Source organism: Dioszegia hungarica (assembly GCF_025882075.1).
Source record: "Dioszegia hungarica strain PDD-24b-2 chromosome Unknown MKK02contig_16, whole genome shotgun sequence".
NCBI classification, from domain to species: Eukaryota; Fungi; Basidiomycota; class Tremellomycetes; order Tremellales; family Bulleribasidiaceae; genus Dioszegia; species Dioszegia hungarica.
This window is the reverse complement of record NW_026515773.1, coordinates 1596006-1611115: the sequence shown is the minus strand read 5'-3', so window position 1 is coordinate 1611115 and position 15110 is coordinate 1596006. Positions and strand designations below refer to the sequence as shown.

General features: G+C 57.5%; 7 protein-coding genes across 7 annotated transcripts; 3 read left to right on the top strand and 4 right to left on the bottom strand.

Moving 5' to 3' along the window:
- Positions 1-77: 77 nt before the first annotated feature.
- On the top strand, positions 78-2806 carry MKK02DRAFT_17619 (uncharacterized protein; the record flags this gene model as incomplete). Its single annotated transcript, XM_053085814.1, has 8 exons — positions 78-775; positions 827-967; positions 1082-1271; positions 1314-1556; positions 1589-1759; positions 1792-1899; positions 1947-2151; positions 2202-2806. The coding sequence occupies 8 exons, from the start codon at positions 78-80 to the stop codon at positions 2804-2806; spliced, it is 2361 nt and encodes a 786-aa protein (XP_052943826.1).
- A 185-nt stretch (positions 2807-2991) lies between these two features.
- MKK02DRAFT_38720 (uncharacterized protein) lies at positions 2992-4281 on the bottom strand (the record flags this gene model as incomplete). The annotated part of the gene is made up of 1 exon (XM_053090243.1): positions 2992-4281. The coding sequence occupies one exon, from the start codon at positions 4279-4281 to the stop codon at positions 2992-2994; it is 1290 nt and encodes a 429-aa protein (XP_052943825.1).
- An 800-nt stretch (positions 4282-5081) lies between these two features.
- MKK02DRAFT_38719 (uncharacterized protein) lies at positions 5082-6490 on the top strand (the record flags this gene model as incomplete). Its single annotated transcript, XM_053090242.1, has 2 exons — positions 5082-5512; positions 5707-6490. The coding sequence occupies 2 exons, from the start codon at positions 5082-5084 to the stop codon at positions 6488-6490; spliced, it is 1215 nt and encodes a 404-aa protein (XP_052943824.1).
- Positions 6491-7072: 582 nt separating this feature from the next.
- On the top strand, positions 7073-7752 carry MKK02DRAFT_34694 (putative lactoylglutathione lyase; the record flags this gene model as incomplete). The annotated part of the gene is made up of 4 exons (XM_053088994.1): positions 7073-7183; positions 7253-7403; positions 7467-7627; positions 7675-7752. 4 exons carry the CDS (start codon positions 7073-7075, stop codon positions 7750-7752), a joined length of 501 nt encoding a protein of 166 aa, XP_052943823.1.
- A 413-nt stretch (positions 7753-8165) lies between these two features.
- MKK02DRAFT_38717 (HAD-like domain-containing protein) lies at positions 8166-10059 on the bottom strand (the record flags this gene model as incomplete). Its single annotated transcript, XM_053090241.1, has 6 exons — positions 8166-8372; positions 8424-8522; positions 8575-8724; positions 8776-8880; positions 8930-9235; positions 9283-10059. The coding sequence occupies 6 exons, from the start codon at positions 10057-10059 to the stop codon at positions 8166-8168; spliced, it is 1644 nt and encodes a 547-aa protein (XP_052943822.1).
- Positions 10060-10660: 601 nt separating this feature from the next.
- MKK02DRAFT_17746 (major facilitator superfamily domain-containing protein) lies at positions 10661-12391 on the bottom strand (the record flags this gene model as incomplete). The annotated part of the gene is made up of 8 exons (XM_053085834.1): positions 10661-10759; positions 10811-11048; positions 11102-11277; positions 11323-11484; positions 11557-11799; positions 11851-11967; positions 12014-12206; positions 12255-12391. The coding sequence occupies 8 exons, from the start codon at positions 12389-12391 to the stop codon at positions 10661-10663; spliced, it is 1365 nt and encodes a 454-aa protein (XP_052943821.1).
- Positions 12392-12795: 404 nt separating this feature from the next.
- MKK02DRAFT_28758 (major facilitator superfamily domain-containing protein) lies at positions 12796-14662 on the bottom strand (the record flags this gene model as incomplete). The annotated part of the gene is made up of 8 exons (XM_053087640.1): positions 12796-12894; positions 12951-13188; positions 13244-13419; positions 13468-13950; positions 13997-14058; positions 14119-14173; positions 14218-14410; positions 14568-14662. 8 exons carry the CDS (start codon positions 14660-14662, stop codon positions 12796-12798), a joined length of 1401 nt encoding a protein of 466 aa, XP_052943820.1.
- Between the last annotated feature and the right edge of the window lie 448 nt (positions 14663-15110).

Sequence of the window (15110 nt, the reverse complement as noted above, 5' to 3'; positions counted from 1 at the left end):
AGCTGCCCAAGATGGACCCGCACGCCTTCGACTCGGATGATGGTGACATTTCGCTGTCCCTCACGACCGCCTCTTCCATGCCTACACTGTCCTCCTTGTCGTCCTCAGGCTCGAGGGACTATTTTCCATCACAAGCAGCTCGTCCCTCGGCCTCTGTGTCAGCCTCAGGCTCGAGCTCGGGAGCTCGAGAAGGAAAGTTATTGGGAAAAGGCCTCTGGTCCGCTCCTTCCTGGTCGAGCTCCTCCGTCCCCTCCGGCTCAGGCGGTCATGAGGTCAGCCTCGACGAAGAGCCACGAGGCTCACGGTCTCCTTCTGGGTCATCTCCCTCATCTAGTCCGAAGTACTCGCTTCCTCCACCACGAGCAGACCAGCGGGTCGGTCTAGGCATAGTGTCCGTTCCTGCCCCCTCATCAGCCAACGACCTCACTCCAACCAAACACCGTCCTGGACCGCTCGCACCCACCCCTACCCGCCGTGTCTCTTCCTCCACTTCCATCCACTCCCTCAACCGCTCTCGCTCGCTCGGAAATCGGCTCTCAGTCCCCTCAGAGAGCTCTCCTACGCGGAATGGGAATCGCACGCCCTCGATGCGGCTCGGCTGGTCTCGGCGACCCGGAGAGCCAAGGCCACCGCCTATGGTGGAAGAGGGTGTCAGACAGAAGATGGAAAGATGGGTCAAGGAGATCGTGGTGTGCAATTTTGACCTGGAAAGGGGGCCAGTGGTGGAAAGACGGGCGGTGGGCAGACGGTGGGGTCCGGGAGAGAAGGAGAATGTGTGAGTCTTCGCAAGCTATCAGGAGGGCGAGAATCCAGCTCATGCGAGCAGTGCATTCTCCTCCTTCCCAGATACATCCCTCTTCGCAGAAGGCTCGATCCTCTTCTCCTTCAAAATCCGACATACACCTCCTGATCCCATCTCCCTCTCTTACCCCGAGCCACCGTCTCCCATGCCAGACCGCCATGGGGAGTCTCACATACCAACTATCGAGCAGTCCCTCCTCAACCTGTCGACGGACGATGATCAACCCGCATCTGCTACTTCTTCGGAAGGCGCAAATGGGCTCTTATCCCCACCTCCGAGCTCGGCGAGCTTTAGCAGCTTGACGAGTAGCAGCACCCTGAGCGCAAGCCAGAGTACGCCTGCACTCATGTCGGATGGCGAGCGGTCGCTGGAGTATCGGAAGTGGGATGAGAGGGGTCGCGAGTGGTTATATGGCTTTGTGTGGTTCGAGCAGCGCAAAGACAGGGGAATCGCGAGGGGTTACATGCAGGTAAGCCTCGCCTCGATCCTGTAGAAGCTCGCTGACGGCCAGAAATCATTGGTCATTCTCACTCACCTCCCGTTCCCCTCCCTCTTCTTTGCGACACTCAACCACCTCGCCCCCGTCTTCTTTGAACACGGCTACTCTGCCCTCGAAGCGGGCTGTCACTCTATCGCCAACTGGCCAGATCCACAGATGGGCATGACGCTCGAACTTCCCATCCTCTCGGACCTTATCACCGTCAAGCTACCTGACGAAGAAATGCCACAACTAGGACCCATTCAGAGCTCTCCGGTACGTCTTGATCTAGACCACGCTAACGTCAGATACTGGCGTCACTGCCGCCATCTACACCTCTGCGGGCTTTCGCGAACTGTCTTCCCGCGTTATGGAGCTTGTGGGAGTGTCTAGTGCTCGCGGAGCCTGTACTTGTCATCGCGCCAGATCCAAAGACGTGTTCCGAAATAGTCTGGTGGCTGCGAGACCTTCTTCGACCGGTAAGCTCATCATTGTACCAAGCTGATAGTAGATACCTCCAGCAGGCGACTTCAGGCCGTATCTTCACATTCACGACCATGACTTCTCGCTCCTCGTCAACTCGAATAAGCCCCAACCTGGTACCGTCGTCGGTGTAACCGTAAGCTGAGCTATCACCGCGCGAGATAGAGCTAGCTGACCAGTCAGAATCCCTTCTTCCGAAATGCGGCGGCGCACTGGCCAAACGTCATCTCGATCAGCGACAAGCAGGCGAAGCGCGCTCCTAATGGCCTGTCCAGCCCAAAACTGGATGCGCCCGAGGGCTTTGTTAGCCGGCGGCAACGAGGGGTGTTGAAGGACCGGGCGTTGTTGAAGCGGTTAGAGGCATTGGTGGCTGAGGGGAAGCTGGATGGTGAGCTTCTAGTGTCCCCCTTGATCGTAGAGCATGAGCTGATACATCAGATCCCGGAGGCAACGCCGCTCTCCGACTACACTTTCAGCAACTTACCGAACGCTTCCTCGTCCCGCTAAACCGGTACTTCCAGACGCTCGTTCCTACTTCCTCCCCCTCTCCCACCCCGTATGCGGGAACTCAGGCCCAAATCAAACCCTGGTCCATCCCCAACTTTCTCTCTCACCTGAAGAATCACGGTCCCAACCCGCTCCTCTTCCGTACCAAAGGTCTCTCTACCAAATCGAGGGTGGAGAACGATTTCTACGCGGCGTTTTGCATGTCTGCAACGTTCGCAGGGTGGCTGAGCGGCAGGATCGAGAGTCAGGGTCTTGGTACGGGTATGGGAAGACGAGCAGGTGCGGACGGGATGAAGCTGCAAATACCTCAGAGCAGGCTAGGGAGGGGCGTATCGCCGCCGGGGTCGGTAGAGGGCGAAAGGACCAAGGAGAAGGAAGAGGAGGAGCTCCGACAGAGCAGCGAGGAAGGGTCGTTTGCTTCGCATTCGCATGGCGCAGGGTATTGGCGCGCGAGCGAGGAGAGTCCGAGAGGCGGCAGGCTGGATGCGTATGGAAGACGCGCGAGCGATGGGGCGGTGAAGGCTTTGGCGGGGTGACATGATCTGGCGGATGTCGGAGGGACCTGCTTGACTTGTATCTATAGCGCATAGTTTGGGGATCCTAAATGCTTGCATTGCCAGCGTGACTCTGGAGTGTTGCCTGTACAACTTGACTTTAAATCACACTCTACCTGCTACAATTCTACTGTTTCTCTTCGTGTCCTATCTACCTCTATGCTATGCTAGTCATTTAACGCAGCTATCATCCGCCTCCGCTCGTCCCTATCCTTCTTGTCCCTCTCTTTCCACCTGATTTTGCCCTTCTTCCCCAACTCCTCCGCCCCTCCCGCCTGCTTCACTGCCCCAGAACGCGAGTACCTTGCCCGCCTCTGCGCCTCCAAGATTTCTTCGTGGCTGTGCGTGACCTTCTTCCGCCCTTCTCCCTCCTTCAACATCGCCTTCCCGCCTGATTTCCTCTTGGGCCTATCGGCAGAGAGCCGATGGCCTAGTCCTAGCCGATCCAGCTTGAGAGTAGTAGCTATGGGTGCTGTTCGCCCCGGCCCAAAGACGGTAGGCGGGAGATCCTCCTCGTCCTCATCTTCTCCCGAAGGCGCAGAGTCGTCCGAGTCCTCAATGACGATAGCGTCTGCCCTGCTCCCTTCCGCCTGGCGTTCTTCTACTACCCTCGCCGGTGGCGCCGGAGGCTCCCATCCTTCAGGCCTGCCCAACCCGCCTCCGCCCCATCCTAGCCGCTCGCGCAGGATTTGATGTCCGATGTGGTCTGGTCCCAGGGCGTATACCGGTTCCGTAGCGCGGTTGACGCGGGTGGGAATATTGAGGAGGGAGCTGATGGAGCTGGTAACAGCGGGGCGGGGTGGAGTGGGAGCTGCCGAAGCGGACGAAGCGAGCGCGCGGCGGATGAACCATTCGTTCCGATGGACCCGGATGGGGGCTTGTGCTGCACCCATAGCGGGCTGGGATGGTAAGACTATGTCCTCATCCTCATCATCGCCGGTGAGGTCGATGACTGGCCCAGGACTGCGCGCTCGCGGCTTGGACGGCCCCGCTTCCGCGTTCCCTCCTTCCTCGCTGACCGACACTCCTCGACTCCGTCCCGCCAATGAGTCATACCACTCCGCCACCTTTTCCCCATCCTCCCTCCCCTCCCTATCTTCTGCACCTGTGTCCACCTCCGCGTCAAAGCCGTGCAGGATAGACCTTCCCAGTTCATCGTACTTCAGCTGAGAAGGTACGAATACCGGCGGGCCGGTCGATCCTTCCGGCCCGTGATGCGCGGGATTGATGTGCCATTCTTTCCAGTGGGCATAGGAGGGATAGCCTTGAGGATAGCGGTTACGGGGCTGGGCGATGATGGCGTTGGCGCCGGAGAGAAAGTCGGGAGCTACTTCGGACTGGTCAGGGGAAGAAGGGGCGGGCAGAGGATTGGCGAGAGGAGGGTATGGGGCAGAGGTGATGGTGACAGCTGGAGGGAGGCCGAGGCCCGCTCGGTAGACCCGTGAAGGGGCTGTCATGGTCTGTGGGGGAGGAGTAGGGCGATGAGAAGCATGATGTCGCGGCTGTGGTAGATGGACAAAGTGAAAGTGTACCAGCTGGAGCTCGTCGCCGCTGAGAAGTTGGGTGGCGAATTCCTGCTGCGGTTTGAATGTGGCAGGTGGCACCTGCCCCCTTGATACCCTTTGCACTAGGCCGATGCAAAAGGCGTACAGAATCCCGCAGAATGCTCCAGGCGTGTGCTCGCCATGTCAGAGCATAGAGTGGATACAACGGATCACCCAGGCCCTGCAAGATCCGAGCCGCCATTGCCGCCACTCCGAGTCGCTTCCTGCCCCATGCCGCCCGGTATAGGTTGAGGTCTTATCGCACATCCTTTGTCCAGCCTTATCTATGATGACCTGTCGAAGGGTTTCAAGCCGAAAGGGGCGGTCAATGACAATCTCATGCTTAGCTTTTGACTTCGACTCCATACTTTAGCCATACATATCCCAGCAGTCCTGAAGACGTCGATCAGAGGCCTGCCTGTTGACATCGCTTTCGACACTGTATGATCTGGCACCCCTGCGCCCACACCAGCGGTACATCACATCATCCCAAACGCCACAAGCCCCCGGTCTGAAGGGCGCACGAGTGAAAGGAATCCATAGCACGCCACCCACAGGCCATCTGACGCTCCCCAACGCCATTTCATCGCCCGCTTCACTCATCGCATCCCCTAGTCCAGTCGTCCTCTTCTCCCTGGTCCACTCGTTCCCTCCTCGGCGATCAGCATCCCCTACTCCCTCTGTCTATACTTCACCGTTCCCTCCATCTCGAAATGCCGATCGACGCCGACGCTTACATGGCAGGCGCCATCCCCGCCCTCTCCCGTGGCGGGTCATGGGTCCCGTACGACACATCAGCCACTTCCCAAGCTACACCCACCAGTCCCGGCGCCGCCGGCAGCGCGCATATGCCAGTGAGCCAGCCCTCGATCTACGCCGGTATGCAACAGCAAGCGATGGGCGGCTTCTTCCAGAATCCGCTGATGTTGGGCCGGATGGCGGCTTTTGGCGGTTCTGCAACGGGCCCTCCGTCTGCCTCTACCGCGCCCGCGAGACCCGTGTTGAACAGAGGGGTCTCGGGTGGAGGTCTGCGGCGGTTGCCTGAATCGCCCCATCATCGAGCGGGAACGGCGAGTGTGGCCGGTCAGAGCAGTCAGGGGAGTCAGCCAGGCAGCCCTTTGCGATATGGCGGGTGGTCAGGAGCGTCAGGGGGGCGTATGGAGCCCGGGTCACCAGGGGGCTCGATGAATCAAAGGAGGGAAGGCGAAGGAGGAATCTCGCCGTCTGTCGTTTCGAGGGCCGTTGGAGGCGGTGGTATCAGCAACAGGGGGAAGAGAGCCAGATTGGATCCGGACAGTTGGGAGTCGGGGTCAGGTGCTCCAATGCCGATGAGCCCAGAGGCGGACTACAGGGGGAGCCTGCGTCGGCCGGCGGTGCCGAGAGCTTACCGCTGAGCGAGGTTCAGCGGGAAGAGGAAAGGAGAAAGTCCCGCTCTCAACCCAGGATGAAGCGCCCAGACCGGCTCGGGCTGAGTGTGACGATCGATGAGCGGGTCGGGTATAGCCCGTCCAGTTCAGTGTATAGGCCGTCACCACTTAGTGCGAGCTTTGCAGACAAGGAAGATCGCTCACCCTTCTCTCCGCTTCACAAGTCGGCTCGTCCCACCCGTCCAGCACTCAGTCGGCGACACACCGAGCAGGTCGGGACACCCCCTCCGCCCCCGCCGTCAGCTCGCGTCAGAGTCGTGTCTAATCCCCATCATTCTTTCGACATGCGCAACATGGTCGATGCGCTATCCCAGAGCGACTCTCGTAGGCCGGAGAAGTACCTCTCGCCCTCCGCTGCCGAGGGTTACGATCGATACGTCGCCCATCCGGCCATTCCATCCCCTACCACCATCGACAGATCCGCCCAACAGCAGCAATTGCAGCGCGAGGCGTTCGGTAGTCAGCCAGTCAGCGGAACGCAGAACGCAGAGTATATTCCCCTGGGGTATGCGCGGCCAACCAGAGAGCTCGAGTGGAACAGGGATGGGCCAGCGATGAAGACGCATGGAGTGGCATGGAAGAGGGACGCGGCGGTGCTTGCTTCCGCGCCGGAGGGGCCAAGATGGGTGCAAGCCAGACCGCCGAGGGAAATGGCGGTGCAGGGAGGGGGTTGGTGGGAGAGCGGAGGCGAGTAAATGGGTCTTGCTGTATGTCTTGAATTGCTATACTATATGTTTAGAATGTATGTCTGTTGGTTGTGCACCTGAGTGGGGCTTCGACACCCAGGGCCTAGGGTCAGCTCATACCAATTGGACGTTGTACCTAGTCCACGACTCAGTCGCAACGGATGAGGCGAAGGATCACTGAATAGGGGTCGGATGTCCTCGCTTGAACACTGGACTACTGCGAGTAGTATAACAGCAACATCACCTCGGCGACTCGCTGGGCCGGAAGAGCATGGTGTGTGTGGTGGAGGTGGGGGTGGTTGCGTCATCGGCCGACCTCCCCACCTGCGCCGTATATAGCGTCCAGGGGCTCTGCTGTTTCTTCTGCGTCTATACATGCTCTCGACACGTACCATCATTCAAGCTAGAACAGCATTACAAGCTCGTGAGTCCATCTGCCCGCTCCCACTCACCGGTTATCTGAGGGAGAAGGCGATTGCGAGGCTTAGATCGTGGACAGTCGTGGTCAAGTGCTCCACGGAGATACGAGTATGCTGACCCCTGTCCCCAGCTCTCTTCGCTCGTGCCATCAACCCCATAATCGCTCGCAAGATGTCTGGCCAAGCTACCGACGTGTCGGTGTACAAGTTCAACCACACTATGTTCCGAATCAAGGACCCCAAGGTCTCGATCCCGTTCTACGAGAACGTTCTGGGTATGGAGGTGAGGGTCGCTCTTCCCGTCTTTGACTGCCTATCAGAGCACGTAGGTATAGTACTGATGCCGGTGTAGAAGTTCAAGGAGAGCGCCGGGTCGGACTTTACAAACTTCTTTTTGGCGTTCCCGAACGGCTGGCCGACCGAGGGGCTTAGCGCAAAGGAGAAGGAGGAGGCGTTCGGGAAGCGGGAGGGCGTGCTCGAGTTGTGCTGGAACCACGGGACTGGTGAGTTGTCAATCGCGCTCGAATGTCCGCTTCGGCTGACCGAGACCCGAGCTGACGCACCAGAATCCGATGACAGCTTCAAGGGCTACGCATCGGGCAACGATGAGCCCGGACGTGGGTTCGGCCACATCGCCATCACGGTGGACAACCTCGAGGCTGCCGTGAAGCGCTTCGACGACTTGAAGGTCAAGTTCAAGAAGAGGCCCGAGGATGGGCGGATGAAGGTGAGCTCTCTTCACGCGAGAGATAACATACAAGGCTGATCCCAAAGAGCATCGCCTTCATCTACGACCCGGATGGATACTGGATCGAGGTGCTCGAGCAGAACAAGAAGGTGGAGCACAAGTGAATCCCGGCTGCGGCCACTGGCGATGAGAGCGCTAAGACAGTAAAGGGGACAAGTCAGCAGAGTAAAGCAAAGTATTGAGAAGTTAGTTGATGCAGAATGGGTAGCTGTGTCAGATTGTTGGCCACGATGCAGACAACATGCATGTGTTGATCCGCCTATTCTTGTCGATATATACAGCCACTCCATGCAGGGAAGGGAACGCAACTACTGCCAAGGGGGTATGAGAGACGAAGAGGATTACTATGCTATACGACAATCACGGTGCTGGCCGGTACGGATTAAAGGATGTGTGATGGTCGTGATGAGGTACGGAAAGGCGAGCGTGTATGTGCGATCAGTCGCGGGGAGATGAGGAACGCCGAGAAATGTTCGTGATTCGGCGATATACACACAGTGGATGTGATACTGCGCGTTCAGAGCGTCCCGTCGAGGACGCCCCGAATGTCGTCGACCGCCGCCAAATCCGTTAAGAATGGGCAGAGGTCGGTGAGTTCCGTGTCGTGAGGGTCATTGAACCATGTAGAGACGGGTACGGCGTTGTTGGGGTGGAAGATGTATGAGGCGGGAGAGTTGTCCAGGATGATGCAGGTCTCCATGGTCCGGCCAAGCTGTGAGAGGTCCTGCAGCTGTCAGTAGCTGGACTAGTACCTGCAAGACAGACGGGAGCGCACCTTGACGTAGTTCCCCTTGTGGTTGTAGCAGCTCTCACGGAACAGGCGGTGCTTGACCACACCGTTCGGGTCGAGCATATCCAACACGGGGTCCGCATACTGAAACGTCAGCTCTCAGCGCGACACAACAGCTCGCATCCGGGAAGCTCACCTTTGACAGACTGGCAGTGAACACGACCACCTCATATATCTTGCCCATCTCGGTCAAGAAGTGGTCAACTCCGGGACGCTTGATGACATATACGTTATGTGTTTGTGATTCGATCTCGACGGGGACAATGTAGTCTGCGGATTGAAGCATCTGACTGTCAGCTACAGCCTTGTGTCTACACGGCGGGGATCCCATGCTCACCTTGAAGCTGGAATGTAAAAGCGTTTCATCTAAATCGAGCACGAGACACTTGCGGCCAGTATGTTCTGGCGCTATTGGCGGTAGGAGTGGAGCGGGGCGTCCATACTACATTGTCAGCTGAGGATCTCTTCCTTTTTGTTAGAAACTGGCTCACCTCGTCCAGCGGAATTCCAATACCTCCCTGAGCGATCAACCGATCCTCTTCGTCCTCGTATTCCTCCTCCACTCCATACTCCTCCTCTCCATCGGCGTCCGCATGCTCCCCATTTTCGTCCCTGTCCTGACTGTCCGTGCCTTCCGTCTGCAGCATTTCCGTGTATCCGCCTGATGACGTTGGTTCCGCAGAAGGGGTGCCTGCCTCTGATTCGCGGCGAACGGCGGTAGGCCGGGAAGGAGTGGTTTGTAGGAGCTCAGAGCCAGATCCCGGAGGTTGCACGGCGGAGGAGGTCATACCAGCGGTCTATTTGGTCAGCTGGGGAGGCTTTGTCCTGTAGGCAGATGCCTCACCTCGTCAAGTGGTGGTGAAACAGGTTCGGCAGGCGGTGCCACTACCTCATCCTTCTCCCGCTTCCCTATGGCATTACCCAGCACAAGACCGCCAGCCCCTGCAGCAGCTCCTGCGGCCGCACCAGCAGCCACACCCGCACCATTCACACCCGTACTTGGCGCCTGCTTGACTTCTGCCGTCTTGCTCCCCTCCTGCTTCTCCTTGACGACCGGTGCCGCCGCTGCCGGTACGGGCTTCACTTCCGTCTTGCTGCTGCTCGCTCCACTCTTACTTGCCGCCGCCTCCCTCTTCTTGACATCCTTTGGATCATCCTCAAACTCGCTCGCCGACAGGCACCCCATAGAGAGGAGGAAACCCGCAAAGCCCTTCCGTCTCCGCTTCTTCTTCTGCGCCGGTGGCTTCATTGCTGATGCTGTGGGCTTTGCCGATGCCGCGGGGACGGCAGGCGAGGTAGTGGGTTTCGAGGAAGATGCAGCGGGTGTGGCACTAGACTTCTCTGATGTGATGGGGATGGGCACCGATGTGGAGGGTCCGGGCGCCGCCGCGTTGGGTGATTTTTCCGCCATAGCTGCGATGGGCTCCGTGGGTGGCTGGGTGGTTGGAGGGATATTCGAGCCAGCAGCTGTGACCGGTGTGGAGGGTATGGCGGAGATGGTGGGTGACGCAGAAGAAGATGCCTGCGTAGGAGATAGAGTTTGCGTCTGAGCGGGGACCGGATTTGTTGTTGTTGACGTTGAATTCGAGGCGGACGTGTACGCTGCCTGGGGGCTGGTCATATCGGCCTAGTATCCTTTCTAGCGCTGGATGCCTACGATGGTACGAGGATCCGTTACGCTCAAGAGATGAATGGGGCTCTGCGGTCGAGCGTGAATAGGAGGGTTGAATTCGCTTAAGACCGATAGATGAGGACCGAGCGGGAAGGTGTGAAACGGACGCGATTCGCGAGGGCAATCAGCGATGATTCTCGATCCCTTTTTGAGCTGCTTTTCGCTGCGGTATCGCTGCTACTCGCAGCTGGTGAATGAGAGTGCTGTATATGTATGAAGCTGATGGTCGATGGACGATGTTGATGGGATGGTCCATCAGGGGAGAACAAGAAGGGGGCTTCAGGGTCGCGTCCACTTCTCGACAAAGAAAGGGGAATTACGAGAAGGAACCGTGCCTGACCAGCCAACACAAAACAACTCAAATTGCCACTCTGGGAAAGAGGCAAGTGAGTGTGGCACTTCTGATGTTGTCGAGCGATGCTGCGGCGCTGAAGCGCTGGAAGGTGTGTGTTATGGAGTAGGCTGTGGAAGATGTGTCCTGAGAGCTTAGGTTCAAGGCCGAGTGGCTGTCTGACCTAAGGATGCATGCTGGAGATCGTGGGGACATGATCTACTGCTTGTAGGTAGAGGCCCTTGCAACGAAGAACCACATCCCCATGGAAGCAGCAAGAAGCGCGACCATGAGAGGCTGCAAGACCCAGACACCGTGCTACACAGCTTCAGCTTTGCTTCCCATTGCCATAAAGGGATGAGGACTCACCCTGTCTGCTATAGCACCGGTGATGAATGGCATGATCGCACTCCCGACGACCCCGAGACACGCAATGAAGCCGATAGTGCCGGTATGGAGATCATGGGGCATGACCTCGGTGATAATCATGACGCATGAGGGGTACATGGGCCCGATGGCAACGCCGACGAGGGAGAAGCAGAGCGCCGAGCCAATGAGGGAGGGGACGAACCAGACGACGAATTCGAGACCGATAGCGATGACAGTACTGGAATCGTCAGCTTGACTGCGTCGTTACAGGAGGATACCGAAGCTACTCACTAGATGTATACCGACTTGCGGTGACCCAGCCAGTTGGTGACCGGAATGAGGACGATCCGACCGACCGTCAGACCGCCAAAGAAGCCGGACGACACGTAGCCTGAGGACGAGTTGCCGCCTCGTTCTTCGATAAGGAAGGTCGTGGCCCAGCCGCCGATGGTGACTTCCACTCCCATCTGATCTGTCAGCCTTCCCTCACCAGAAGTCGGAGTGCCACTCACATAAAGGAAAATGTAGATGGCCAGGAAGTAGGCCCTCGGAGTAGACAAGATCGCTTTTAGCTTCTGGGAACTCCCTCGTACTTCTAGGTCCGCCACCTCCCCAGACTCCGTCGGGACCATCGTCACATCCTTGGGCTTCTCCTCGTTCGCCCTCGCCTCACTCTCACCGAGAGCCATCGCGCCCGGGTCGGGCACCGGTATACTCGGCGCGTCCACCTCCGCCCCCTCATTCACGCGCTGACCGACGATCTGATCCTCTGATCTCCCTTTGAAAGTCAAGAGCAGGACGACGACCGTCCCAAGCGCCAGGGCGAGGGAGATTGTGAAGTAGAGGTAGAAGCGGCTGGTCACCCGTTGGACAAAGGCAGTAGCGACGAAGGGCGACACGGTGGCGCCGAGACCGTACACGGCGTGAGACATGAACATGACGGTCGTAGCGTGCGGCATGCGAGCGGCCAGCGAGTTGACTTGAGCATCCTGCCAGTCAGCCTGGAGTTCGAGCTTATGGCGGAAAGCAGGACGACGTACCTGCCATCCCATACCGAGTCCCGCGAAGATGTATGCGATGACAAATATGGGGTAAGGCCCGCCCCAGCACATGAGGACATAGCCGATAGACTGTACGAACGCTCCAAGCGGAGTCAACTGCTTGATCAGTAAAGACCCGCCGTCCAGTGGTCAATCGACGTACAAGACCGAAGCCAAGGATGTCCGCAAGGTACACGTTGGAGACAGCAGCCGCGACGACTCCGACGGCTATAGCGATCCAGATGAGCGAGATGATGACGTAGTCGACCTGGTAGTACTCTTGGAGAAGAGGAAGCAGGGGACCCTGGCTAGCGTCGTTCCATCCCACGATGAACATGACCATGAAGATCGCAAAGCTGGCTTATCAGCTCCACTCGGCACCTGGAATAAGACCCGCAGCTTACATCATAAGATACAGCTCGTTCTTTCCAGGCAGAGGCCGGTCCTTCTTGAGCCTCCCCAGGACCCCAGCGGTACGTCCTCGAGCTTTCGGCACATCGACGGCACCCTCCTCACGAGCCTTTTCAGTCGTTCCGCTCATCTTTGGAATCTTCTATTCTTTGTTTCTGTGATACTGTGATGTCTTGGTGGTGAGAGTAGATGAGAAGAGCGAGGTTCAGCCACGTCAGACCGCGCTGCCTTGGCCAGCTTTATAATGGATGATGCATCCAAGACATGAGAGCAAAAAGTGATGATGTGGAAGGAGCAAAACCAGCGCCGATGGTCGGGCCGCGGATTTTCCGGCCGCAAGCTCCGCATTAGATCTCCGCTCGTGTGGGGAAGGGGAAGGTCCGCACTGTGGCAGTGTGGCAGGCGGCAAGGGCAATGAGTGCTAGGAGACTGAGACCGATGCACCGGTCCCAGAGGACATTACTGCAACTAGACAAGACTCTATGGAATAAGAGTGAATATATACATCGCAAGAACTAGGATAGTTCCTTTATATCACGGCTTGTGTGCCGACGCTCTAGCAACCAGGAACCACATTCCTATCGATACAGTAAGAAGCGCAATCATGAGAGGCTGTAGCACCCACACTCCATGCTACACAAGTCAGCCCACATACTAACGAGCTCAATGACGAAGTATGAGGAGCTTACCCTGTCCGCGATGGCGCCAGTGATGAATGGCATGATGGCACTCCCTACAAATCCGATACAAGCCATGAGGCCGATGGTACCGGTGTGGAGGTCGGTCGGCATCACCTCGGTAATGATCATGACGCAGGATGGGTACATCGGACCAAGAGCGACACCGACGAGGGAAAAGCAGAGGGCGGAGCCGATCAGAGATGGGACCAACCAGACGATGAGTTCGAGGCCGATGGCGATGACTGTGCTAGATTGATCAGCTTACTCACATCGTCCAGTACCGGCTCAGCCGGGTCACTCACTATATATACACTGACAAACGATGTCCCAGCCGATTGGTAACTGGGATGAGAACGATCCGTCCGACCGTCAAGCCCCCAAAGAAGCCTGAAGTCACATAGCCGGATGAGGAGTTCCCTCCTCGTTCTTGGATGAGGAACGTTGTGGCCCAGCCACCGATGGCGACTTCAACACCCATCTGCACGGTCAGCTCGAGCGTCACCTGAGCTGGCTCGCGTAGACTCACATAGAGGAAGATGTAGATGCACAAGAAATACGCCTTCGGAGTAGACAGGATCGCCATGTACTTCGCAGAACTCCCCCTTGCCTCGGCGCCGGTCGCTTCCCCGAGCTCGGTAGGCAGCATGATATCCCCCTTAGACTCTGCCTCCGCTGGCACTGCTCCCTTGTGCTCGTCCAGGGGTGTCGTACCAGGCTCAGTTGCGGAATTCAGCACGCCCGGTACAGCCTCCAGACCCTCATCCGGGCGCTTCCCAACGATCTGATCCTCCGTCCGCCCTTGGAAGGTCAGGATCAACGTGATGACCGTGCCAATGCCCAGACCCAGGGAGGTGATGAAGTAGAGATAGAATCGGCCGGTAACGCGTTGAGCAAAGGGGGTAGCGACGAATGGGGAAACCGTCGCGCCAAGACCATATGCGGCGTGTAACATGAAGGTGATCGTGGTAGCGTGAGGCATCCGCGTAGAGAGAGAGTTGACTTGAGCATCCTGTTAGATCAGTGAAAAGGTCACGATACCATATAGCGAGACTGACCTGCCATCCCATACCAAGCCCGACGAAGACATAGGCAATGACGAACAGAGGGTATGGGCCGCCTGCGCGATCAGTCAAGCCAGGTCAAGAGCTACTCGGCGATCACGGCGCGAGCAGCTCACCCCAGCACATGAGAACGTATCCAGTAGATTGAACGAGTGCTCCGAGTGGAGTGAGCTGTCCGTCAGCTGAGAGCTAATCACGACGGCACTCTGACATACCAGTCCAAAGCCGATCCAGTCGGCGAGATGAATGTTTGAGACGGCAGCGATAATGACCCCGATGGTGATGGCAATCCAGATCAAAGATACGATGACATAGTCGATCTTGTAGTACTCTTGCAGGAGCGGTAGCAAGGGACCTTGACTGCCATCGCTCCAGCCAACGAGGAACATCACCAGAAAGATGGTGAAGCTGTATGATGAGTTTGGGCCATCGAGGTTTGAGGTCTGCAAGAGCGTCGGTCAACGTACATCATGAAATAGAGGTGATTCTTTTCGGGCAAGGGCCGGTCACTCCTCAGCCTGCTCAGAAGACTGCCTGTATTTCCTCCTTCATTGCGGGCAACGACCGCTCCGTGTCCTCGCGAGCCCCTTCACTCGCACCGCTCGTATCAGATTCCCTCATAGCTCCAGATGTCGCCCTTTGGTTCTCGCTGTCGGTCATCAGGAAGAAGTGAGAGCCACTCGCTGCCTACGCCAAAGGGACTGGACCCCGCTATGTGTGTGATACATCGAAGCGACCTCCAATAAAAGTTGATGGGGAAGAAGCGAAGCGAGCAAAGTTACATCGGGAAGCGAGGGTCCGTCCGAGATTTATCCGGCTTGCTAGCGCCGCTCTATGAAGCTGATCGCTGAAGGCCTGCCCTCTAGAGCCATCTAGGCCATGAAGACATGACATAGTACACGGTAGTAGTCCGACTCCTTATCGAGAGGATGAGAAGGTCAAAGAGACGGCGAAAGGCCTTTTGAGAGACAGACCCGCATCCAAGTCGCCCCTTCCTCACACCTTGTGCAGACTCTCAGAGAGATACTGCAAAAAGATCTCCGCTCATACTATACTACTGATACCGACAACATAGACTGGCGTCCTCATCCACTATTATAAGACATCT